Genomic DNA, 25,052 nt, shown 5'->3' with positions numbered 1-25,052 from the left:
ATTGCTTATCATTGATGGAGCATCTAACAAAAACATATGCTGACATATACTGTATGAAAGATGATGGACACTAACTAGAGGTCGGCAAATTTATTCAGGTGAAAATTTAATTCTACTCAAATTTTACAAAACTCTGTATTCTCGATAACATGGATTCTTTTTTGTAATCCACTGACAGCCATTTTGCTGAAAACTGCGCTGGCAAAAGGTTAAACAACCAAACAAAAATAATACTCACTTTTTAACTCACCTCTCCGGCGGCCAACTCTGCTGCTTCTTGTCCCCGGTAGGTTTTTGTCCCCTCTCCCTACTGCCGCACACTGAAACTGCGACCTTACAACTCACATGCGAAGGGACATCTTGGGCCTGGTCACGGCCGTTGTCCTGGTCTATCATGAAGAGGCCCAGGACGTCTCTGTACACATGTGTCGTAAGGTCACGACGTTGCCTGGTCATGCCTGGAATTCTCGGCCTAATGTCAAGAATGGTTTCAGTGCGCGATGGTGGTGAGAAGAGGCACAGAGGACAGAACAGGGGACAGTGAACTGTAGAGGTGGTCAGAGAAGTTAGCAGTGAGGTGATTATTAGTTGTTCTTTTTTGTATATCTTACATTTATTCAAGATCCCAAAGCATAATAAGGGACATTTAATTTACGGAAAAATAAATGAATTGAGAATCAAATTTTCTGGTCAAATGTGTGTGATTTGGCTAATTGGAATCTCGTCAGATCATCTTGTCTCTAACACTTACGTATTGTGGATCGTATGTTTCCAAGAAGGCTGAAGTAACAAATGCGGTGAGTGAGATGTGACTGTCCACTCCTCCCTGAAGACAAGGGTGAAATAAAACTCATCATCCCGCTGGTTAATTAATATTACGCCATAATCTTTGGTACTATGGTGCCATAAACTGCTCCTACCTGAAGCTCCTTGTGAAATATTTGGCCTACATTTTGGAAGCAGCCGTCTTCTTGCTGCAGACCTTTCAGCCAGATAAGAGCTTCTGTAATGTGTCTGTCATCTATATAGATAAAGTTCTTCCCCTTAATAAAATTAAGTACTACAAATGCTGTCAGCCTGAAATAAGAAACAAACAAAAGGATGAGGAACATTGGCAAACAATAATGACCCAACAGATATCCCCTAGCACTCTTTGGCCCCAATTCATCATTGTCTTTGCGCCTTTTTTCTTGAGTAGAAATTGTTCTAAGGGTAGAGTCACACAACTGTTTTCCCGCACACTGATAAGAGTATTATCTGTTTTTCTCAGAGGTAGAGAGAAAAAAAACAAGTTGCTCCACCTATTCCATTTGGTCAGTGAAAATTGGATGCCATCCGGGTGCAGTCTGATTTTCTCCGCAGACCTATAGACACGTATTGCTGATTTTAATCTGACACTGAGATCAAAATCGGACGTCACAGATGTTTTCCTCGATCTGAGGAAAAATATCCGACATCTGCACAACACCATAGAATAACATGAATGTGAGTGCTATTCATCAAAACCACAATTTAAACGGTCATGAGCACGAGCCATAAAAGTAACTTTTATCTTTGCATCTTATTTACTTTGTCGGAATTTTTTTTAAATAAGAAAAGCAATCGATACTGCAGTGCTAAAAAGAGAAAAAAATGTAATTGAAGAAATAGGTCTTCTGGCAAATTGGGCTCCAATTCATCATTTGGGTTTTTTTTTTTTACTTTTTTTCTTGTCTTGTTGGTATTCATTGCCTTTTTTTTGCCAAATTTTTCCAAGTTGTGTACATGGGTGGATGAATTTGTGCAAAATTAAAAATGCTTTTTTTTTTTTTTTAAATAAAAAAAAGTAAATAAATTTATAATATCAGCACTTCTATTTGAAACAGGAGGGGACAGGACAAAAAGCAGTAGATGGGAATCTACACACCTGTCAATCATGTACTAAAATGGTAGCATATAAATAAAGTATCCCACTGTGCTAAACTCACCTAGTGGCAGATGATGCATAACATAAGAAAACTGTTTAAAGTACAATATTACTGCTAGCTGTCGCTTTAAACCGTTTTTTTATGTTCTCTATCACCTGTCACTAAGTGTGTTTAGTGGGATACTTACTTTATCTTCTTTTTTTGTTACTAGCTTTGCGCCTTTGTAGAGTAGAAAGTCTTATGACCTTTTAAAAATGTTATACGTCTTCAACTGCACCAAAATGCCCCCAAAATAATTTGCACAGATTGGAATATTATTGTGCCAAAATATTGTGGCATTAGTTACAATAAGACTAAACCATATGGATAAGGAAAACCAAACCCAGTTTGTCAAACAAATAAACATACGAAACCAAGGAAGGTCAAAAAGGCACAAATGAAATAATAAATAAGACGCATAAATAAAGGCTGCTATTAGAACCATTTTTGCTGCAGAAAAAAGACGCGAACACAAATATGAATCGGGACCTTGGTATATATGTGTTTATATGGATCTCACCAAGTGCTTCCAGATGGATCACTGTTCCCAAACGCGCTGTAGGATCCATCCTCAAGCTTATAATTCAGTTGATTCTGGTAACCTGGAAAAGAGCGAATAATTTTACTCCATCTATACAGAACATCTGCATGTCCCATCCGGACAGCTCTTATTCATAAACACTGTTGGGGCACATGGATGTCATTGAGGAGGGCTACCTTGGCTCGGAAGGGCCTCCTTCTATGCGCCAGAACGGACCCATGGCAGATCATTCACTTAAGTAACTTGTATGCAATGTAAAATTTCCCTTGTAGGGAAAATGACAGGCTGTGGGATTCCCTGATGGTAAGGCTACATTACCATGATGAATATTTGATGAGTTTTTGATGCAGATTTTCTGCGCTAACTAGGTTACATGTGGTTTTTCATTGCGTTTTGGGATAAGTTTTTTCACATGCGTTTTTATCCTGTTTTTTTATGCTGCCATTTTTGTTTCTTTTTGGTATGACATGTTTTAAAGTAAAGAGGTTGTCCACTACTTAGACAACACCTTCTCAATCCCTATGTTTCTCCCCAGTAAAATAACACTTATATTCACCTCCAGGGCTGGTGCTGTTCCATCGGTTGTGATGAAACGCGATCCCTGCGGCCAGTCAGTACTAGCTTCACTCTCCCTTCCTTTGGAACTGACATCTGGAGGAACTGAGAGCTGCGGCTGTTCTCTCACTTCCACCGGACATCAATTACGTCTGTGGGAGAGGAGAGTGAAGCCAGCGCTGAATGACCGCAAGGATCACATTGTTATGTCACACAAGCCCTGGGAGGGACAGTGCTGGCACCGCTGAAACAGCACCGGCCCTGGAGGTGAGTATAAGTGTTATTATTTTACTGAAGAGATTTAGAAGAGGTTGTCCAAGTAGTGAACAACCTCTCTAAGTTGTTTTTGTTCTAATAGTTCCTCGTATTTTGCTTTAACAAAAGTTCATTGATAAAGATATGTTTGATCTATGTATGTTTTTAGTGCTTTTCTGAAGTAGGAATACAACAATGAGAGTCAGCTCTCCTGAAATACCTACTTTAATGGAAACAAAAATTAACAGTTCTGGAGTTTTTTTCCTTACAAAATTTGGCTCTGACTCATCAAGACAACCAATTTACACGCAGTCTTAATAAGGGGGCATGCTGCACTTGCCTCTTAATGAATCAGGTGAGATTGACATGTGGCATGCGCCTCATCACAAATCTTACTCCAGTCAGGGACCCACAGTTATGACAAAGTGCATAGGGGATAACTTTCAAACTTGAGAATACTCCTTTATATACTAACAGCTGGAGATTTAGAAGCATCTGTAATAAATGATAAGGATGACACCACTCACCAACTTCCATATACCCGTTTGCCTGTTCCTCAATCTCTTCGGTCAGTTGCCCTGTGATAGTCAAGAATGTCATAGCATGTATGACCGGGGCAAGTAATATCATATTTTGCTCTCCGCAGCCGTGTGGCAGCTTCACAAGATTATTTAGGTTGCTTAGTGGCTTTCCCATGATATCACCTAGAAGAGAGAAACAGACTTATGAAACTTCTAAAAATCTTGCATACTTTGCTGTTGCTGTGATATGAAGAGGATATTCTTGTGCCATGTGCACAAAGTGAGGTCCATAAAGATTTGGATTGATGAGTTCAGTGTGGCTAATTTGGATTCTTCATGACATAACAAATGAAATTTGATTTAACATTCAAGAAGATTTATCAAGCTAAGGCCAGGTTTACGCAAACGTATTTTATGATCCGCATAAGGACTGCAACACTCAGTCTAGTGGCGCGTCTCCTGATCTCAACATACAGCTTCATATTTGTCTATGAGGCTTTGGGTTGGGAGACCTGAGGTCAGTCTTTGCACTGTGGTCAATATACAGATTGTAAATTACACTTGTGTGAACCTGGTCTAAATTCTTTAAAAGACTGCCTACTATCATAACTTACACTACGGTTATGCATTTTAGAAATTTTCAGCATTTTGCCCAAAAGGTGGTAAGGATTCCCTGCCACGTATCTGGCTTAACAGAAAAGGGATATGCAGGCTTTACGCCAGTCGCACAACTGCTAGATGAATATACGCTATTTAACCAATAGCAGAGTAATTTTTTTATATCGCCTTTATTACATACGCTAATAGCAGACTCAGGAAAATTACTAGTAAATAGTGCCATTTATGTATCTCAGCAGGCTTTACGCCAGTCGCACAAGTGCTAGACGTGCGCTATTTCACCAATAGCAGAGCAATTTTTTTTATATCGCCTTTATTACACACGAAAACAGCAGACTCCCTATAAATTACTGGTAAATAGTGACGCTTGAGTATGTGAGCAGGCTTTACACCAGTCGCACAACTGCTAGATAAATATACACTATTTCAGTTAGTATATGCTGGTACTAAGGAATACAGTATTATTTAGCTGTAAATAATGCAATTTAGTATATGCTGGTACTGAGGAATATTATTTTGCTCTAAAAAAACTGTTTTGTATATTATGGGGCAAAATATGAAACCCTGCCTATCTCTCTCTACTCCCACAATCTTTTCCTACAGTAGTAAAGATTCCAGCACCAAAAGGTTACACTCCAACAAACTTTATTCCAAGATCTTCACAATCTAACACAATGCCTGCCTTTCCCTCTCTCTGGTATTAAATCTCTCCCTGCGCTATCTACACCTAAGAGAGAACTAATCTTCACCCTCATGAGCTCTTAAAAAAGCTTTTTTGACTCAGAAACTCTCCCTATACGCTGCTTTCACTCTCCCTACGCTGATACTACGCTCTCTCTATGTTGTTCCCGTATGCAATGTGCAAAAGATGGTGCCAGCAGGGCTTAAATATCCCCCTACGACACTGTAAGGCCAGCCATTCACAGTAGTGCCACACAAAAGATTGTGACGGAATTACTGTGATTGGAAAGCAAGCCCAGAATGTTCATTGGCTGCAAATAAAGCGCCAAACATGCTGGACGGCTCACTCAAATATACCGAAGTGAATAGCTAGTTACTCGCCGATTAACAAATAGCTCAAATAGCGTACTATTCATGCGAGTAACTCATAGTGCCGAATGTATTCGCTCATCACTAGTTATGATCTAAAGGGTGACACCAAACTCCAAAACTGTGCCTAAATTTTGGCACCATTTCCTAGCACAAAGTAAACCAACTAAACTTAGTAAACTTAGGCTAGACAACCTAAACGTACTCTAGATGTATCAAACAGCATGAACCACTATGATAAATCTGGAGTATTTTAAGACGGTCTAGTATAATGCCCTGATTCAAGCAGTTTTTGCATTTTTTTCTGGCATAAAACTGATGGAAATGTAGTAACATTTTTGTGCAACTTGTGGTTCGGCAAAAATTTTGAGACATTGATGAGCTTTTACACCACTCCTGGCCAGCTTGACACACTGTTTTCCGAGAATGAGTGTGATCGAGCACTACTGACAAATTTATCATAATTTATGCCAAAAATGTGGATTCTTGCCATGATGCATGGCAACTGAAAGACTGGTGTGCAAAGTGCCAGTGTTGATGAATGGGGACCTAAATTTGCACAGCCTAAGAATTAGACATTATTGACAAATCTGCCCCTTTGTTCCCCTAATGATCAAGATTAGCATTGCTCATGGCAGTCTTGATGAGGAGGTCTGCTGGAGTGCAAGGTGCCTGATCCATTAAGAAGCGCACAACTCTGAATGAATCAATGGAGATGTGAAGTGGCGTGCACCCCGGAGTATGTCGAACCATGAATCTTACTCCAGTCACATATTTGTGACGAGACATACAGAGATTCATGCCATTCACTACGCTGCTCATCATGATTTTGATGAGTATGGGTCGCTACATTCCATTGGTTGCCCCAATTTTTCCCACTTTTTTAGAGCTGTGCAAGAATAGTGTGAAAACACCAAAAATTGCTACATTTTGGTGCAGCCTTGCAGTGTGTCAAAGTTTTGGAAATTTTTCAAAAATGTTTATACCAGAATTTTGGCGTAAAAGCTTTGATGAATTGGGTCCATTATCTTCTTACCTGTTACAGTGACTTCTGCTGACTGTGACCCAAGAACAACGTTCTCAGGAAGGTCCAATGGGATTGTCTGTGACTCTGGAGTAAAACATTACAGAAACGTTAGAAAGGATCATTGGATAAAAAGCAAAGAATGTATATTGGCAGAGGACGTATTTCTCATGTGAATCATACAAGCCACATATACGTTAATCAGAGTGGGCAATTTGACGGATGAATGTCTTCCTTTTGAAGGTGGTTCAGGTTTGGATCAAATCTAAAGCCATGTTCATGTATTGCGAAAATTTTCCACTGTGGATCTGGCCACAAATCATCCTAGGAATGACCATGTAGGAATTGCAAGGTCACCCTCATACTTATGTTACACAGGGAAACATTAATATTGCATTTGCAGAAACCAGGGGAAGAGTCTTGAGGAGATCATTTGCATATTCCCAGTGCCTTCTGGGATAAGTGAAGAGTCTCCGCGAGCTCAACGATTACTGGGTTTTGGCCGTTGCAGCTGAAAAGAGGAAATCGGAGAAACCGCGCGCCTTTCGGCGCCCGAATTTTGGCTCATCTTTCATCTTTTTAAGAAATCTCAAGATGGAAGAGGCCAGGAGCCATTTGGTGAGCTGCATTTCTTGCTACATGTTCACAGATTTACCAGTGGAAAAGCCAAACTTCACATGCCACAAATGCAAGCTTGTGACCCTGTTGGAGGAAAAGTTGCAAAATCTCGAAGAGAGGTTAGCTACGTTGAAGATCATTAAGGAAGGTGAAGAGTTCTTGGACAGAGCAGAATTATCTCTTCATGTTACAGAAAGAGAAGAAATTCGAAGTGCACCTGAAGAAACAGAGGAATGGAGACATGTGACCCAGAGAAGCAGGAGGATCAGGAGGCAGTCAGCACCCATACTGCTCAGAAACCAGTACCAGGCTCTCACGCAGGAAAACGATGAAGAAATACATCAGGATAAGACTTTGCCAACAAACAGCAACCTTGTACGCCTTCAGAGTCCTCCTGGATGGAGAAAGAAAAATGTTGTGAAGAAGAAACGGAGAGTGGTGGTCATGGGGGATTCCCTGTTGAGAGGAACAGAGGCCGCTATCTGCAGACCGGATATAACTTCAAGAGAAATGTGCTGTCTTTCAGGTGCAAAAATTAAAGATGTGTCTGACAGGATATCAGGACTCTTCAGACCTACAGATGACTACCCATTCCTGCTACTACATGTGGGGACAAATGACACCGCAAGAAACGACCTGGAAACCATCTGCAGAGACTTTGAAGACTTAGGCAAGAAAGTGAAAGAACTGGGAGCGCAGGTGGTCTTCTCTTCCATCCTCCCAGTGGATGGCCATAGAACAAGGAGGTGGAATAAGATTCTGCAGGTGAACAACTGGCTACGTCGATGGTGCCGTCAGCAACGATTTGGATTTCTGGATCACGGAGTGAACTACTTATACGATGGACTACTTGCTAGAGATGGGGTGCACCTTACGAAGACTGGAAAGCAGGTATTTGGAAGTCGCCTTGCTACACTTGTAAGGAGAGCTTTAAACTAGAACAACATGGGAAGGGAAGCAAAAGAACAGAAAAAGCCATACACCTGACAGATGCTATTGAGAACTCTGCTATTAGAAGTGGAAAGGAAGAACAAAGACGAAAGAATCTAATTAAAAAAAATATTGGAGAAAGAGAAACCAATCACAAACTAAAATGTTTCTATACTAATGCACAAAGCATGGGCAACAAACAAGGAGAATTGGAACTACTAACACAGGAAAAGAAATATGATGTCATTGGAATCACTGAAACTTGGTGGGACAATACACATGATTGGAATACAAGACTAGAAGGATACAACTTATTTGCAAGAAACAGACTTGATAAACGAGGAGGGGGTGTCGCATTGTATGTTAGAAATGCGTATATCTGCACAGAGATTGAAGCTTCAGAGACTGGGAGTTCTGTGGAAACTGTTTGGGTAAGAATACAAGGACAGAACAATGGAAAGGACACCATTGTAGGCATTTACTACAGGCCGCCTGTGCAAGCTGAAGATATGGATGAACTCTTTATGCATCAGATGGCCAAGTTCTCCAAAAATATGACATAGTTGTCATGGGAGATTTCAACTATCCAGACATTTGTTGGGAATCTCTCTCAGGCAAAACTAACAGGTCAAGGAAATTCTTATCCTCTCTTGCTGACAACTTTATCTTCCAAAAGGTAAAGGAGAAAACAAGGGGAACTGCTACCTTGGATCTAATCCTTATAAACAGGGAGGAAATGGTTGAGGAGGTAAAAGTGGCTGGGACCCTAGGAGGTAGCGACCATGCTATTTTAGAATTTTGGATAACTAGAGGCGGAAGACCTGTGAAGACTCAGACGTCAAGGTTAGATTTCAGAAAGGCAGATTTTAAGGGATTCAGAAAGAGAATTGGAGGGATCCAATGGCTGGATATCCTTAAAGACAAAAATGTCCAGGAAGGATGGGAAATCTTGAAAAATGAAATTCTCAAAGCACAGTTGTTAACAATTCCGAAAAGAGGGAAGAATAGGAAGCATTTAAGGAAACCAGGATGGATGAACACAGAACTTAGGCTGGTTTCACATTCGCGCTTTTTAAGCGCACGCACGGCCGGGGGTAGCTCCGCCCCCGAGCCGGCTCTCTGCCCGGCGTGCCCGCCCCTTCCTTGTAGCGCCGCCTCCTAGCGCACAGCGGCGCCTGCGATCGGCGCACCCTATCTTTAGCATAGGGTGCGCAGATCGTGCGCAGGCCGTGCGCTAGTTGCGCTTTGACCTGCGCTGCGCACTTTTGACGGTGCGCCGTGCGCGCCAAAATCCGAAAAGTTTGATTTTGGCGCGCACGGCGCACCGTCAAAAGTGCGCAGCGCAGGTCAAAGCGCAACTAGCGCACGGCCTGCGCACGATCTGCGCACCCTATGCTAAAGATAGGGTGCACCGATCACAGGCGCCGCTGTGCGCTAGGAGGTGGCGCTACAAGGAAGGGGCGGGCACGCCGGGCAGAGACCCGGCTCGGGGGCGGAGCTACCCCCGGCCGTGCGTGCGCTTAAAAAGCGCGAATGTGAAACCAGCCTTAAGCACATGCTAAAAAGGAAGCAAAAAATGTTTATAAAATGGAAAGAAGGAGGCATATCTAAAGAAGAATATAATGCTGTCTGCAGAACCTGCAAGGCACAAATCAGATTATCTAAAGCTGAAAATGAATTGAGGCTTGCAAGAGATGTCAAAAGCAATAATAAAGGATTTTGGGGATATGTCAAAAGTAAAAGAAAAGTCAAAGATGCTATAGGATTTTTACAGGATGAAAATGATGAAATGGTAAGACAGGATGTTGAGAAGGCTGAACTTTTAAATTCCTATTTTGCATCTGTTTTCTCTCAGAAAGGAAATGTAACATCAACTGTTATTCACTGTCCTATTAAGGGAATAGAAGAATCCAGGATATCTATAAACAGAAAGATAGTGAGGAAACACTTAGCTAACCTAAATGTATTCAAGTCTCCAGGTCCAGATGAATTACACCCCAGAGTACTGAAGGAGATAGCAGAAGAAATTTTTGAACCCCTCTCCATAATCTTTGAAAATTCTTGGAGAACAGGAGAAGTGCCAGAAGACTGGAGAAGAGCAAATGTTGTTCCTATCTTCAAAAAGGGGAAGAAGGTGGACCCAGGCAACTATAGGCCGGTGAGTCTGACTTCTATACCAGGAAAGATCTTTGAACAAATTATTAAACAACATGTATGTCAGTACCTGGATAAGAATGAAGTGATTAAACAGAGTCAGCATGGGTTTGTAACTAATAAGTCATGTCAGACTAATTTAATTTCCTTCTATGATGGTATTACTGATTGGGTGGATCAAGGAAATGCTGTAGATATAGTATATCTTGACTTCAGCAAAGCATTTGAGAAAGTCTCTCATACAATCCTTATTGAAAAAATGACTAAGTATGGAATAGACAAGGCAACTGTTAGGTGGATTCATAACTGGCTTAGTGATCGGACCCAAAGAGTGGTCGTAAATGGCTGCACATCCAGTTGGAAGAATGTCTCAAGTGGGGTACCACAGGGCTCTGTCCTGGGCCCTGTATTGTTCAACATCTTTATCAACGATTTAGATGAAGGAATTGAGGGTAAACTGATTAAATTTGCTGATGACACAAAGCTAGGAGGGATAGCTAATACTAGAGAAGAGAGAGAGAGGATTCAAAAAGATTTAAATAAACTGGAGAAGTGGGCAGCAACTAACAGAATGGTTTTTAACAGGGAGAAATGCAAAGTACTACATCTGGGCAATAAAAATGAAAAAAGCATATATAGAATGGGAGGAATAGGGCTAAGTGACAGCACATGTGAAAAAGACTTGGGTATACTAATAGATCACAGACTGAATATGAGTCAACAGTGTGATGCAGCAGCAAAAAAGGCAAATGCAATTCTAGGATGTATTAACAGAAGCATACAGTCTAGATCACGTGAAGTAATTATTTCCCTCTACTCCTCTTTGGTCAGACCTCATCTGGAATATTGTGTCCAATTTTGGGCACCACATTTTAAAAAAGACATCAACAAACTGGAGCAAGTTCAGAAAAGAGCGACCAGAATGGTGACCGGTCTGCAAACCCTGTCTTATGAGGAAAGGTTGCAGGATTTGGGAATGTTTAGTTTGCAAAAGAGAAGACTGAGAGGAGACTTAATAGCTGTCTACAAATATCTAAAGGGCTGTCACATTGTAGAAGGATCAACTTTATTCTCATTTGCACAAGGAAAGACTAGAAGCAATGGGATGAAGCTGAATGGGAGGAGACACAGATTAGATATTAGAAAAAACTTTTTGACAGTTAGAGTGATCAATGAGTGAAACAGGCTGCCACGAGAAGTGGTGAGTTCTCCTTCAATGGAAGTCTTCAAACAGAGTCTGGACAGACATCTAACTGGGATGATTTAGCGAATCCTGCTTTGAGCAGGGGGTTGGACCAGATGGCCCAGGAGGTCCCTTCCAACTCTACGATTCTATGATTCTATGATTATGGAAGCAGTAATCTCTCAGTTATATGGTTATTTGCACGCAAACAAATGTTGCCATTTTTCACTCGTAGCACCACATTATAGTTAGATTTACACAATGTAGAAGGAAAGCCACCATAGACCACCCATCCTAGGAACTAGTGATGAGCGAGTACACTCGTTGCTCGGGTTTTCCCGAGCAACGAGTATTCTTGCTCATCACTACTACGAACCAGAGCTTTCAAATATGCCTTTGAGCGTTTGTGCATATGGAATCTTTTTTGCTGATTTCTTGGAGCAGAAACTGAGTGGAAAGTTTATAAAGAGTTTTGAGATTTGTAGGAGGATTAGGAAAGTTTTAGCTCTGTTTCTGCTCCAAAAACCCCTAAAAAAACTTTCAGTGCACATAGCCTAAGAACGTCCAAAAATCTAAAACATCAGATATTATAACATCCAAGATAGATGACTTACCAAGAGCACACAGCAGCAAACTGCGTGTTTTTTCCACTGGTACTCCATGTGACTGGGGAGAGAAAAGATGTACCATAATGATAGGCAAAAACAACTCCAGATGAACTACAAGTGACGTATAACTGAGCAAAAACTCACTTCCACTATATATACAGAATGTTGGCATCATCAAAAAATTGTAGGACATCAAAATAAGGGTCTGATTTTTTACAAAAATAGCACCACAGTTTTCAATAAGCAGCTCAGCTCTATAAAAGGGAGTTAGACTCAGCTGCAATACCAGACATGACCTATGGACAAGTGTGGTGCTGTTTTTAAAAAACAAAAAAAAGCAAAATATTAAAAAACCCTCCAATAATCCTGATCCTTATTTCTAATTTCACAAACTTCTCTAAATTTGACTTTATAATGATCCATAAAATTAGGAGAAATATAACATTACCATAAAATTCAACTATAATAATCTCATCTAAGCGCCATGTACTTACCTCAACTATGAGGCGCCTCTGCACAATGTCAAATTGTCCTTTTGTAGGAACAATAGGCGTCTGTCCATCACACAGATCACCAGTGTCCACCGCCTCTGTGCCTATGGTGATATTAATAGCTCCTGATGTGGAAACATATAATAAATTAGTTGGAAATTATGGAATTACACAGAATGTTAAAGTTAAATAATAAGGAATGCAGGCAGTGACCACTAGAGGGAGCTCACTGCATACACAGTTATACAGCTCTAATTAATACCATGCCGCATTAGGATGAGGATAAACATGCTGGACAGGGGTCTGCAAGAGAGGAGGGGGTTCAGACACTACACACATGGTAGATGTCAACTATGCTGAACCGGCAACCGCTCCATTTACATGCTAGTGGCCGGTACTATAGATTTAACTAATTCTCTATCCCTTTACAGACATAGTGTGAATTAAATTAGTACAGAACTTAGGACATATATTTGCAACACCGACCTTAATGAATAAGCCTCATAGTTCCAGATCTAGGGAGATTTCATTGCTGTGGATGTCATAGTGGGGCACACTACTTTATTAATCCCATTCTTTTACCAGAGATTAACGATACTAGGTGACTGTGTATTTTATATCTATTCAATGGACACAAACGTAATAATGCATGTCCCATGGAGTGACAAGTATCTTACCCAGAGTTAATGGTTTGACATTCCAGGTAAAGGTGAAGGTTGGATCACTGCACAGACAGGCATCGTACAAGCAGCCGTCACATGGTTCTAGCTGGAAGTCATCAGACAGGTACAAAGTTGCCTGTACCTACAATGGAAGAATCAGAAATCAGTCACCATCAGATTCGAATACAAGTGTGTTGGTAACATGTAATATGTCACTACTTTACACTCTCACCTTTATACACTGCCTCATAAAGTTGAGAACAATTGCCTTCAGCACCAAAGTCTCCCCTTGTTTAACTGAGTATGGGACAATCATTTCCAGAAAGTAGGGTTTAAACGTCCGGAGAGCAATTCGGGGTGAGAAACCAAGACCTACACTTGATGTGCAGAAGGCATCGCCGGTCCACAGGGTGATGGTGTCCGGAGTAGTGAGTGGATAGTCCAGTTCTCCAGTGGGTCTGTAGAGGAATGACATTGAAAACCAGATGCAATATAAGTAGAGATGAGCAAACCCGAACTTAAAAGTTCCGCGTTCGTACCAGACAGTTTGTGTCTGGCTCTAAACGTCGAACATGGACTTCTTGTGGAAGTCCGTTGCAATGTTTGCGGTTCCGGGGGAAGTTTGTTGCATAGAGAGACAGAATTTTCTGGCTCAAATGTTCCCATTGTTTTCAATGGGGTTCGGGTTCTGATTCAAGTTTGTGTACAGTGCTGGTACCCGAATCAAAGGTCAAAATAAAGTTTGGGTCGGGTATCAGACCCCGAATGTCCATAGGTCCGCTCATCCTTAAATATAAGCAAAAACTAACATTCTGAGTCATTCTTGCATTTCATAGAACAGCCATGCAGAGAGTGACATTGGAGAATAGACTGGTTGCGGAAGTAATCTTAATAGACTGCTTGTGCTGAAAGAGATGAGTAGTGTCCGTACGGTGCTACTCTCTACAGAATTGTCAGACATCAAGATGTATTTAAGCAAATCACATTTAGAGACATGACATTGTGATAGTTCTGGGGACTTGTATTATGGTGTTATAATGGATTGTTTTGGCTATAGTAAATCTTGTGTTGAAATGTAGTACACGAATCCTCTAGTAAGAAAAGTAAATCTAATGCCTTAAGGGAGCGCTAATAATTCTGCCACTAGTAGCCGGGTTAGGCTTCACTCAGACGTTCACATACTCAAAAAATAGTCCTAGTGTCATCATCAATGTTCTTCATCTGATTTTCATCAGTGTTTGGTCAGTGGTCATCAGTGATTTTTACACAAAGAAAAATAAAAAAGTTGCAAAACTTCTCTTCTATACATTGCCATGTTAATCATGGCTAGTACACGAACTACACCGATTCCATCCATATACAGTGGTTATCGTGGACCCACAGATTTGTATAGATCATTTGGATCCATGACTTTGATCAAAAATAGACATGAGAGCAGCCCCATAGCCTATAAGGGGTATAGATTCTATCCATAAATACCACCGATTGAACATGGACGTCGGAGTAAAGCCTAATCCTTCCTCTTTCTGATATATAATATGCACAATTTTTAGAAAAGTCATGAAATTCTATTCTGTGCCTGTATATAAACCCTATTAAAGGCAAATAAGGAATGATGCATTTCTAGGGGGTTCTCTGCTTGGCACAATCTCTCTTTGTTAGGCTAGATGCAGATGACTGTGGATTCTCTCATCGGGTCGATTATGACAATCACACTCTGATCAAACTCAGATCAGAGTGTGATCTGATTCTATCGAATGAAGAAAAGATAGAGAAAAAAATGTCTCCATCTTCTCCATTCTATCAGTCTATGGAAATTGGATTAACATAGTAACATAGTTAGCAAGGCCTAAAAAAGACATTTGTCCATCCAGTTCAGCCTATATTCCGTCTGAATAAATCCCCAGATCTACGTCCTTCTAAAGAACCTAATAACTGTAAGATACAATATTGTTACGCTCCAGGAAGACATCCAGGCCTCTCTTGAACCCCTCGACTGAGTTCGCCATCACCACCTCCTCAGGCAGGGAATTCCAGCGTAAGGAATTGCACTTAGACGTCATCTGAATCCAATGTTTTCCATAAACTCATTGACTTGCATGGTCGAGAGAGATCTGAATACCAAATCAAACTTGGGCATGCTGCGATTTTTCCTGATGTTTTGTCGGATCGCACTCGGACCGAAAATATGGCTGTCTACACCTGCCCTTAGAAGGTCTCTTTATAATAAACTGATCAGAAAATGGCTCCCTTTTGGGACTCACAACAATCAGCAGTCACCTGTGACCGATCTGTGAAGTGCTAATTCATTAATACAGGAGTAAGAAGCGCCAAATTCATTAGAAGACACATACCACTCAATGAATCAGATGCATCTTATCACTGGTGTGCGCCTCAGTGCTCCATGCCAAAAATGTTACTCCAGTGTAGGATGGGAGTATATTTTTGGCCGTCGCACCTGTGCTTCACCCACTTTGGCAGATCTGGCCAGGACTGGGCATAAAAACACCAACAGTTGCAAAACTTTTGCTCACCTTCGAGATGCACAAAAGTTTCCCGACATTTCAAAGTATTTTACAAGAGAAATCTGGCTACAATACTTTGATGAATAGGGGAGTATGTGTTCAGGTTGTTCAGCGCCATTACAGGTTACATGGTTAGCAATAAAAAAAATCAATGGGTCGTCTGTGTAACGCAGGAGAGGGCAGGTTCCCCAGAGCGAGAGACGCCCTTTGTGCCATTCTCCACTCTCGCTAATAAGTACGGGTCCTGAACAGAGGACTCCCTTTATTAATGCTGATCTTAATAGGATGCATGGAAATACATTTTCCTTTTAAACAAGGTGTTTAACATGTTATTCATTTTCTTTTTGCATTTATGTCTAATGATAGAATAAACAGTCGTGTATAATAAACTAAACACCATGTATATATATATGTATAGTATATTTACCCGATTGGCACAGTGTTCATTAGCCAGGTACTGGGGAACTTTCTGCGCACAGGTTTCTGGGGTGGAATTTCTTCTGTAATTACCATCGATGCTGACAACAATGAATTTTCTTCAGGTGCAGGTTCTGCAATCAATGGGAAGGTCTTAATCATTAATAAAACAGCAATGACTGAACAGACTCTGTGAAAATTTAATCGGCACTTATTACTGACAGAGACAACTTTGCAATATTGCAAGAGATTTTCTGGTTAAAACAAGGAATCACCTACTCATAGGATTAGATGATAAATTATTGATTAGTGGATGTCTGACCGATGGGGCCCACACCGATCGATAGAGCAGGGAATTTATATTCAAAAGGGAACCATTTATCCCCATTCTATAATGGAGCATGTGGTCAGATACCCGATCGATGCGCCATTGTTTATCTATGGGTCTGCTGGAAAAGCTGAGAATAAGTGGAGGGAATGAATGGTGAAGCGGTAGAGCATGTGCATTGCTGCTACAGGGGGATAAATGTGTCTGGTTCTGCCGATCGGTGCAGGTTCCAGTGGTTGGACCACCTCTGATCAACAAGTTATCCCCTATCCTGTTGATAAGTGAACTGGGTCGTCCACTTTAGGAATAATTTTTTTATATTACTTAACTTTTTTCAATCTTAGACATATAGGTACGTCCAAGGTCGCCTCCACCTGTTTGCTGCGGGCTCCGTCATTTCTGGCACATGTCAGCTGATTTCATTAGCTGACATGTGCCCCTAACAGATGCGGCTGGAATCACTATCCACTCACTGCAGTTAACATGTTAAGTGCCGCTATCAATCTCTGACAGCGGCCTTTAACATGCTCACAACGGAAATGCGTCACTAATCCCGCCCATCAGCGCCCTTGTCACATGACCGCGGGTCGCCGATGGGTTGGCATGACAACCCAGGGTCTGCAGGATACCACTGTGGTTGTCATTGCCGGATAGCTATGAGCACCACAGAGTGGTTGGCTCTCACAGCAAGTGAGTATTTCTGCTACATTGAGCAGGGCTGGAGAAAAAAAATCAAGACGCCAGAATTACGCTTTTTTGGTCGCTGCAACATTGTATTAAAATGCAACAAAGAATAATCAAAAGATCGTATTTACATCAAAATGGTATTAATAAAAATGTCAACCCATTCACAGATCCCGAAAAATGAAATGGAGACACTACGAGTCATGGAAAATGGCGACTTTTTTTTTTAGAAACTTTGGATTTTTTATTTTATCACATAAATAAAAATGAACCTAGACTTATTTGGTATCTACAAACTCGTAAAGACCTGGAGACTCATGATGACAGGCCAGTTTTAGCATTTAGTAAACATGGTAAAAACAAAAGCAAAAAACAATTGTGGAATAGCACTTTTTTTTGCAATTTCACCATAATTTTAATTTTTTTTCCTTTTTTCCAGTTCACGATATTGCAAAACCAAGGATGTTGCTCAAAAATACAATTTGTCCCACAAAAAACAAGGCCTCACATGGCCATATTGATGGAAAAATAAAAGTTATGGCTCTGGGAAGGGGACCAAAAAACGGAAACTCAAAAAACGGAAAAACCCAAGATGGTGAAGTGGGTAAATGAATGTATTTGGATATAAAAATAATTTTTGCAAATCGGTTTTATTAAAACTTTTGCACAGTTTTCACTTTTACAAGTCCTTTGTTTCCCTTAACATTCAACTTTGATGTGGTCAGTGGTCATAAATCAGCTGAAAGCAGGTCAGAAGAAGACAGAACAAAGAGTTACATACTTCCCACCAGACAGTCATAAGAGACTGACTGACGGACTCCCAGTTAACTCATTCTGCAGCCTGCAACAGACAATGCAACACAGAGGCTATAGAATGAATGTGCATAATTTTGTCTCCCCAAATATATACATTTAAGTAAAAACAAGAGTTGTCCCTAACAATGTTTTAAAGGGGTTGTCCATTACAAGTCATTTTTGGTATTGCAGCTCATCGAGTCTATTTAAGAGATTATGGCTGAGCTCCAATACCAAGATCAACTAATTTGCCATTGTTTTAGAAAATAATGTGACGCCATGCTGCAGATGAAAGATGGCAGTGACCAAGTTATTAATCATAAGCCTCTAATCAGTTGCTTTTTAGCAAGAGACATAACATCTGTAGAAACTTTTGTTTTAATCTATAAAAGACTTCTGCTTTCCTCAATTATTTTTAGTTAGCGATTCATTAAGATAAGATAATCAGCGCGCTAATTGCTAATCAATAAATTAATAATTTCCACACAAATAAAGTTATCTCACGTTTTGAACATTCCATGGGCTTCCGAATCAAGAAGTTGGTTAGGACTTTTATACCAGGTTGCTGTAATATATCACAAAGGTATAAATGATACAACATTGTGAGCTGTGAATTTATGCAGAATTTTATAAAATATTTGATCTGATCAGATTACAGCTGATATAATGATAAAGAAAGAACGGTAAACCCCTAAATGTATACCAATACAGTGACCAATTGAATTGGGGACTTCAAAAGCCAAGATTTCAGAGCTAGCGTATGCAGTTTTATTCTGCCTGGTGAAAGCTAACACATCACTATACGGAGAGCCCCCCCTAGTGTCAGGCTCCTAGAATTATGTTGTTAAAAGAAAACCGATCACCAGATCAAAAGTGTCCAGTTTTGCTGTAATTTTATTCTCGCTGCTCCCCTGAGTATTCAGTTTTTTGTTTTTTGAAAGTCGGCCTTAAAGTTCTTGAGATATGAGCCTTTTTATTTAGTGCTATTTTTTATGCTTTTTACAAAAGGGGCGTGGCTGACAGATTACATGGGGGCGTGTCTTTAGGTTGCTCTGTATAATTATCCTGTGAGCCACGCCCTCTTCAGGAAGACCATAAAAATTTGCACTAAATAAAAAGACTCATCTCTCCTGAGCTGTATGATAGATTTAAAAAAAAATGGAATACTCAGGAATAAAATAAGAGCAAAAATGTTGCCACTTTTGACCTGGTGACATGTCTCCTTTAAGAGCTATTCAGGGTAGCAGTATTTAATACTTATTCACTGGGACTTTTGTTTCCTATTGCTGAAGGTCCTAAAATATTGTAAGCTATCCTCCCTACATAAATAATATTTATTATATATAATAGTGATGAATACTAAAAAGTATAAGTAGTAGATTTAATACCTCAAAAAACCTGAATATATCAGGTCGGTCAAAAGCTTCTACAATAAGAGGAAAAGAACCATCTGGACATGCCTGGAGCTCCTCAATCTGTATGGGGTACCCATATGTATCCCACTCATTTAAGAATTCATTTACCTAAACCAGAAAAGAGATAAAGTCAGTACAAAGTTCAACTCATGACTCAACTTACTTCTAATTATAATGGAGAGCTCAACACTGAGCAAATAACCTAATAGTAAAGATCTTCGTAAACTATTCGGTAGAGACTTACGGCATCCTCTGAACTTTCCTCTTCAGATTTCAGGAGCTCGGCACTCTTATCCACAGCTCGCACGTTGCACAAAGAATTTGGATAAGCACTGATGTGAAGATTCACTGTAGACCCAGGAAGACTCTGCTCCTCCGAAAACTGAAGAGAGACCTTAAGGAAAAAAGTTATCACCTCAGTTACAACAAACAGGTAATGCAGAGATGCACCATACCTGTATTAGACGATACAACAAATGCCATCATAAAGATAGGAGAAATATACTGTACTTCCTAAAGTCCATTCATTGCAGAGACGGGAATATCTGTCTCCATGCACCGCCAATACAAAGCCAAGCCTCGGGAAACAATCTAGAACAGCGCTACATACAAGTCCTCATTGTGCAAACACATACTAAGCAGCCACCCCCTACATGGATTGGTAGGTAGTGAGTGGCTGTCTCATCAGTATCTTTGCACCCGTGTTACTGCCATCTTAACCACATGGGCCTGCTGTGCCCTAAAGTACATTTGGCTGGAGGCCTAGGCAGGTAAAAACATCGCTGCCTTTTTTTTTTATGTCTTTTGAATCTTTGGAGGACTTCAGTCCTCTTTTAGTTGCTGTCTATTGTGCCACCATTGTGCCAAGTTAATTAATGGCATTTCTTCCCTCATAAATATTCCTCTATCACCTGTGTGTAATATTACTGAGAAGTGGAAGGAACCGTAGAAACTCAGACATGAAGTAGAGACCACATGAAGTTACAGAGCAAGGTCACAGAGTGATAAGGAGCTGAGGACATAATTGTAGTAGAGTCCAAACCTCCTTTGGTATTAACATCAGCAAAAAAAACTGTGCCCTCTCTGGGAACTTTATTATATGGGGTTCCATGGCTGAGCAGATACAGTACATACAAACCTTACATCGACAATTACAATGCCAAGCGATGGATGGAATAATGTAAAGTTCTCATCTTTGGACTGTGAATTGTGGAGAAAATGTGTTCTGTGGAGTGACGGATCAAACTTCTCTATCTGCCGTCTGATGGACGAATCTGGGTTCTGGGTTTGGTGAATGCCAGGAGATCGTTACCCAACTGACTGTGTTGTGCCCCCTGTAAAGTTTTGTGGAGGATGTATAATACTTTGGGCTTCGTTTTCATGGGTCAGTCTCTGTCCCTTAGTTCTAGTGAATGGAAATGTTAATGCTTCAGCATTCAAGATATTGTGGATAACTGTAGCTCTCAGCTTTGTGCGAACAGTTTGGAGAAGGTCCTTGTCTGTTCCCCTTGACTGTGCCAGAGTGCACAAAGCAAGGTCCATAAGATATGGTTGCGGGAGTTTGGTGGAAAAAACAAGACCGGCCGCATAGAGCCTGGACCTCAACCTCATCCAACACCTTTGAGATGAACTAGAATGGAGATTTCTGAGCCTTCCCCTCTCCTTCATGATCAGTGTCTGACCTCACAAATGCTCTTGTGAATGAAGGGGCAAAAAATCCCACAGGCACCTCCAAAATCTTGTAGAAAGTCTTCCCAGAAGAATGAGAGCTGCTATATCTGTTAAGGGACGCTTCCAGAAGTGAATTGGAATTACGGAAACAGTATAGCGCAGCTTGTTTGGTGGTTTTCACAGATATTCCTGTTTTAGTCATGAATCAGAAAACTCTGATTTATGGAATTGCAGGGAATTATTGAGAGTGGTATGTGAAGCCTATGAAAATGGCAGAGCTGCGAACATCAACACTAAACAAAAGCAACAGAACCGATATGTCACCGAACTCAGTGTGGTAGTGTGGAGGCATATTGAGGTCTTATACAAGCAATGGCTCCATAGAGGTATACGTACCATAGATTACAGCTCGGTACAATTTAGATAATGTACTGAGCATTAATACATATGAGACATAAGGCTTAATTGTAGGAAAACCTGCGTTCCAATGGTGGTGCCATTAAAGACATTCATCATCTATCCATGTGATAAGTGAAAAATGTTGTTCGCAGGAAGCCAAAGACTAATGGAGCAAAAAAAAACCCTGACAAGCGCTCGGCAGTTTTTACCACTTTTTCGACACTGACCAGTAGGGCTCATTATGGTCATGTAGTGAGGACACTAAGGGGCCCTGGGACCACAGCTCTAGTGATTGGTAGGACCCCCAGCAATGTGACATTTTTTGCCTATCTCATGATGGGTAATAGATATCTCTTTGTGAAATTTACGAAATTATTATTTTTCAATGCCCTAACATGGCAGAAGAGAAAATGCTAGCACTTACTGTGTTGGGAAAACAGCTAGTGACTGGGATTTTAATACTGTCAGCAATTAGATCTCCATTGTCAAGGCCAGCGTAAATTATGATGGTGGCGGCAGGCGACATGTCAGGCGTGACCATAACAGGAAAGGGGAAGAAGCTCTTCAGTCCTGATTGAAAGAAGAAACATGAAAATTTTAGACAATGCGACATCGGTTTTATTCAATCTATAACCCAGGGTGCAGACGTTGTAGTCACACCAGTGCCTGGGAGCGTAGGAAGGCCCAATAAGTCCCTATGGCCCATATGAAAAAAACAGTACCATTGAGTAATCATGATAGTTAAAGATTTCACATCAAGGCCCAAAATTTTGAAGAAATAAATGAAAGAAAGAAAGGGAAAGAAGGAAATAATTTATAATTGTTTCAAACTAAAGTATCCACTGCTGAAATAAAAGACATCAAAGCTATAGAATAATAATCCTGTGTTATATACATTATAAGGACAATGGTAATAACCATATATCAGAATTTGAGAACATAGTCCCTAAGACATTGAAGCATTTTGATGGACAATGCACCATAATAATAGTAAAAATTATAATGACAAAATAATAATAATAAATAACAATAATATAAGGCCAGGTACTTTTGAACAGAAAATTGGCCTTTCTTGTGTATGGCCTGTTTCTAATATTACAAGTCATCCAATCTCATGTACAACCTGCAGATAAAATTGGCGTTGTATCTAGAAAGAAAAAAAACAAAACTTTTTTTCTACTCTAAAAAATTCCCAGAGTAATACACTAAGAATAAACTATTCATTGTGAATCATATTTACATACATACATATACATGTATAAATAATTTAATGCATAAAAATACCTCCATTTGGAAAAATTGTGTGTTTTATACTTGAGCTTGAGACAATGCTCCCAAATTTAATGATCTGTAAGAAACACAATAAAAAACTGAGGTAAGAAAGCTGCTTCTATAAAGGGAATTTGTCAGTAGGAATAATCCTCCTAAGCCCTCTATACGGGCATGCAGGTCATAGAAAGTTGAATAAAATGATATCTTGATATCTGCGATCCGATGTCTTATTCCAGAGAAATCCAAGTTTCTTAATATGTAAATAAGCTGTTAAGATCTATGGGTGGGACAAAGATCTCCCGGAGAATCTGCCTCCAGAGCTTATTTTAAATGAAAGTGGGCGTTACCAGTGTGAGACATGTAATGACTGTCAGTCTGATCCATATGTCTCACACTGGTATTGCCCCGTTTCATTTAAAATAAGCTTTAGAAACAGATTCTAAGAGATCTCATGTGGCGCCTTATCTCTTAAAGAACAAAAGGATCCGCAGCACTCCAAAATCGGACATGCCGGATCCGAATCTCCTCCAAAAATTCTTGAAGGAAGAGTCAGAGGCCCCATATACATTAAACATTGACATAGAGGGTCCGGCTGACGTTAGTCTAATGTTTATGGGGGTATTAACTCTGCCAGGTTGGGTTTGATCACATCTTTTAGAACCTAAGGGTATCCAAATAATTAAAGCAGTTGTGCAGGATTACAAAAACATGGCTTTTTTCTACCAGAGCACAGCAGGAGTCCACAGGTTGTGTGTGGTGTCGCAACTTAGCGTTATTCTCTGAAATGTACCCAGTTTTCTATAAATTTTTTCGACTGTGGCCATAACTCAGGCGTATCCTGCTTTTCTTATTTTCAAGTTTATATAGCGGTACATTTCTTTTTATAATTCTCTGTATAATAAGTAAATCAGGCTTATCCTCATGTAGGGCAAAAGCTCACATGGTTGGCCAAGGTGTGTATCTAGGTACCCTGGGCATGTCACAGTGGATTGTTGATGTTTCCCTGGCACTTAGGGAAAGTGATGTTCATGCCGGTCTTGATGAGAATGAGGAGGGTGTGTTCTAGTCAGATACCCCTATCCCGACCCAGCCTCACTAGTGTTGTCAGAATTGGGCGAAATTAGTGTGAAAACGTCAAAAATCACAGAAAAATTGTGACTCATCACGGTGTTTTATGCCAGATTTTTGCCAAAAATGTTTTGATGAACCGGGGCATGGGTTCTTAATATACTTGCATTAAAGTTTCTCCATTAGTCTTCCATTTTTCTGTTATGGTCTGATAGTAGGATCTGTCAGGATTCATTAGAGCGAGTATAAAATGAGTCAGAATGGATTCATCGAATACATAGTGGCTTCAATAAAGGCAGAATCCTTGATGCAGGTGTGAACATAGTCTAAGGCCATATGATCTGAGAATTTTGGAAGGGTTCATAATATTGGTAATAACAATAAAAGAAGTACGGTAGTAAATATTAACACAAAAATAATAATTGTAAAAAATATAATAAAAATATAGCAATAATACCCTTCTAGATCGATAGATCGATTCTATCACTTACCAGGAAATGAAAGTCTATAGTTTCTCTTGTGTACTCGGAAGCATCCAGTGCATAGTCTGCCCACAGGTTTACTCTCTCGTTACAGGGCAAGACAAAAGGTTCGTTTCTGATTTTCACTTGGCTTACTGTTCTAGTATAAGAAGGGATCACCGATGCATAACTGTCTTCGTACACTGGTTGCTTTTCAGTCACATCTGTCAATGGCTGTCTGGGTATGTAGTGTGCCTAGAGAGGTTAAAAATATATACATTTTTTATCAATATGGATGAAATGTACAATGCAGGGTTTTAATATGGCATTGGCTATCCACTGTTGAGACCCTAACAATAAACTGTCATCTGAGAGCAACATAGCGCCACCACAGGGGAACTAGAGCATTACACAATTCTTATTCAAATGATTGGGCTGTCCATGTAATTAATGGTCGTCTATACAGTAGACTTCGTTAAGGGCATAAACACGGGTCTTCATCAGATTGAACTCTTTTAAGTAAGCCTTGAAACAGATGTAATAAAAGATAAACCTGAGATTAATCACATGTTTTAATAAAAAGTGATTGCCATGTCAACTTTTTGAACCTTTGGAAACCAGCCCATGTAACGGTTACCTACCCTGAGATTAGTCACATCATCAGTTAAGATGGTGGACTCTAATGTGAATTTCGCTTTCCCATTGCTATCAGTTGTGTAAACTTCCTCTTTTCTTTCCCCATTAACATACAGCTCAATATCCTCATCCTGCATTGGATGTCCATCGGGTGTTGTAAGCATTATCTGCAAAAAAAGAAAAAAAAAAGATTAGAAACATCAATTATTATGATAGGATTGTGAT

The 25,052-nt window shown here is 40.2% G+C and overlaps 1 protein-coding gene across 1 annotated transcript in view; it reads right to left on the bottom strand.

Annotated features, from left to right (window-relative positions):
* The window catches only part of LOC141049754 (alpha-2-macroglobulin-like protein 1), a 52,115-nt gene that overhangs the window by 10,704 nt on the left and 16,359 nt on the right, over positions 1-25,052 (bottom strand). The window contains exons 11-27 of the mRNA XM_073546481.1: positions 24,833-24,994; positions 24,222-24,446; positions 22,675-22,738; positions 21,815-21,960; positions 19,565-19,714; positions 19,294-19,428; positions 18,410-18,470; positions 16,109-16,232; positions 13,389-13,614; positions 13,172-13,298; positions 12,498-12,619; positions 12,010-12,061; positions 6,523-6,597; positions 3,825-4,001; positions 2,467-2,548; positions 921-1,077; positions 752-826 (exon numbers count right to left, since the gene is read on the bottom strand). Of these exons, the coding sequence (XP_073402582.1) occupies positions 752-826; positions 921-1,077; positions 2,467-2,548; positions 3,825-4,001; positions 6,523-6,597; positions 12,010-12,061; positions 12,498-12,619; positions 13,172-13,298; positions 13,389-13,614; positions 16,109-16,232; positions 18,410-18,470; positions 19,294-19,428; positions 19,565-19,714; positions 21,815-21,960; positions 22,675-22,738; positions 24,222-24,446; positions 24,833-24,994 (2,160 nt within the window). The remainder of the gene's footprint in view (positions 1-751; positions 827-920; positions 1,078-2,466; positions 2,549-3,824; positions 4,002-6,522; positions 6,598-12,009; positions 12,062-12,497; positions 12,620-13,171; positions 13,299-13,388; positions 13,615-16,108; positions 16,233-18,409; positions 18,471-19,293; positions 19,429-19,564; positions 19,715-21,814; positions 21,961-22,674; positions 22,739-24,221; positions 24,447-24,832; positions 24,995-25,052) is intronic.

This window comes from Dendrobates tinctorius, unplaced genomic scaffold (genome assembly GCF_039654945.1).
Source record: "Dendrobates tinctorius isolate UK_male_01 unplaced genomic scaffold, ASM3965494v1 ptg000147l, whole genome shotgun sequence".
In the NCBI taxonomy this organism is placed as follows: Eukaryota; Metazoa; Chordata; class Amphibia; order Anura; family Dendrobatidae; genus Dendrobates; species Dendrobates tinctorius.
Note: the sequence above shows the minus strand (reverse complement) of the source record. Positions and strands in the feature narration are given on the sequence as shown.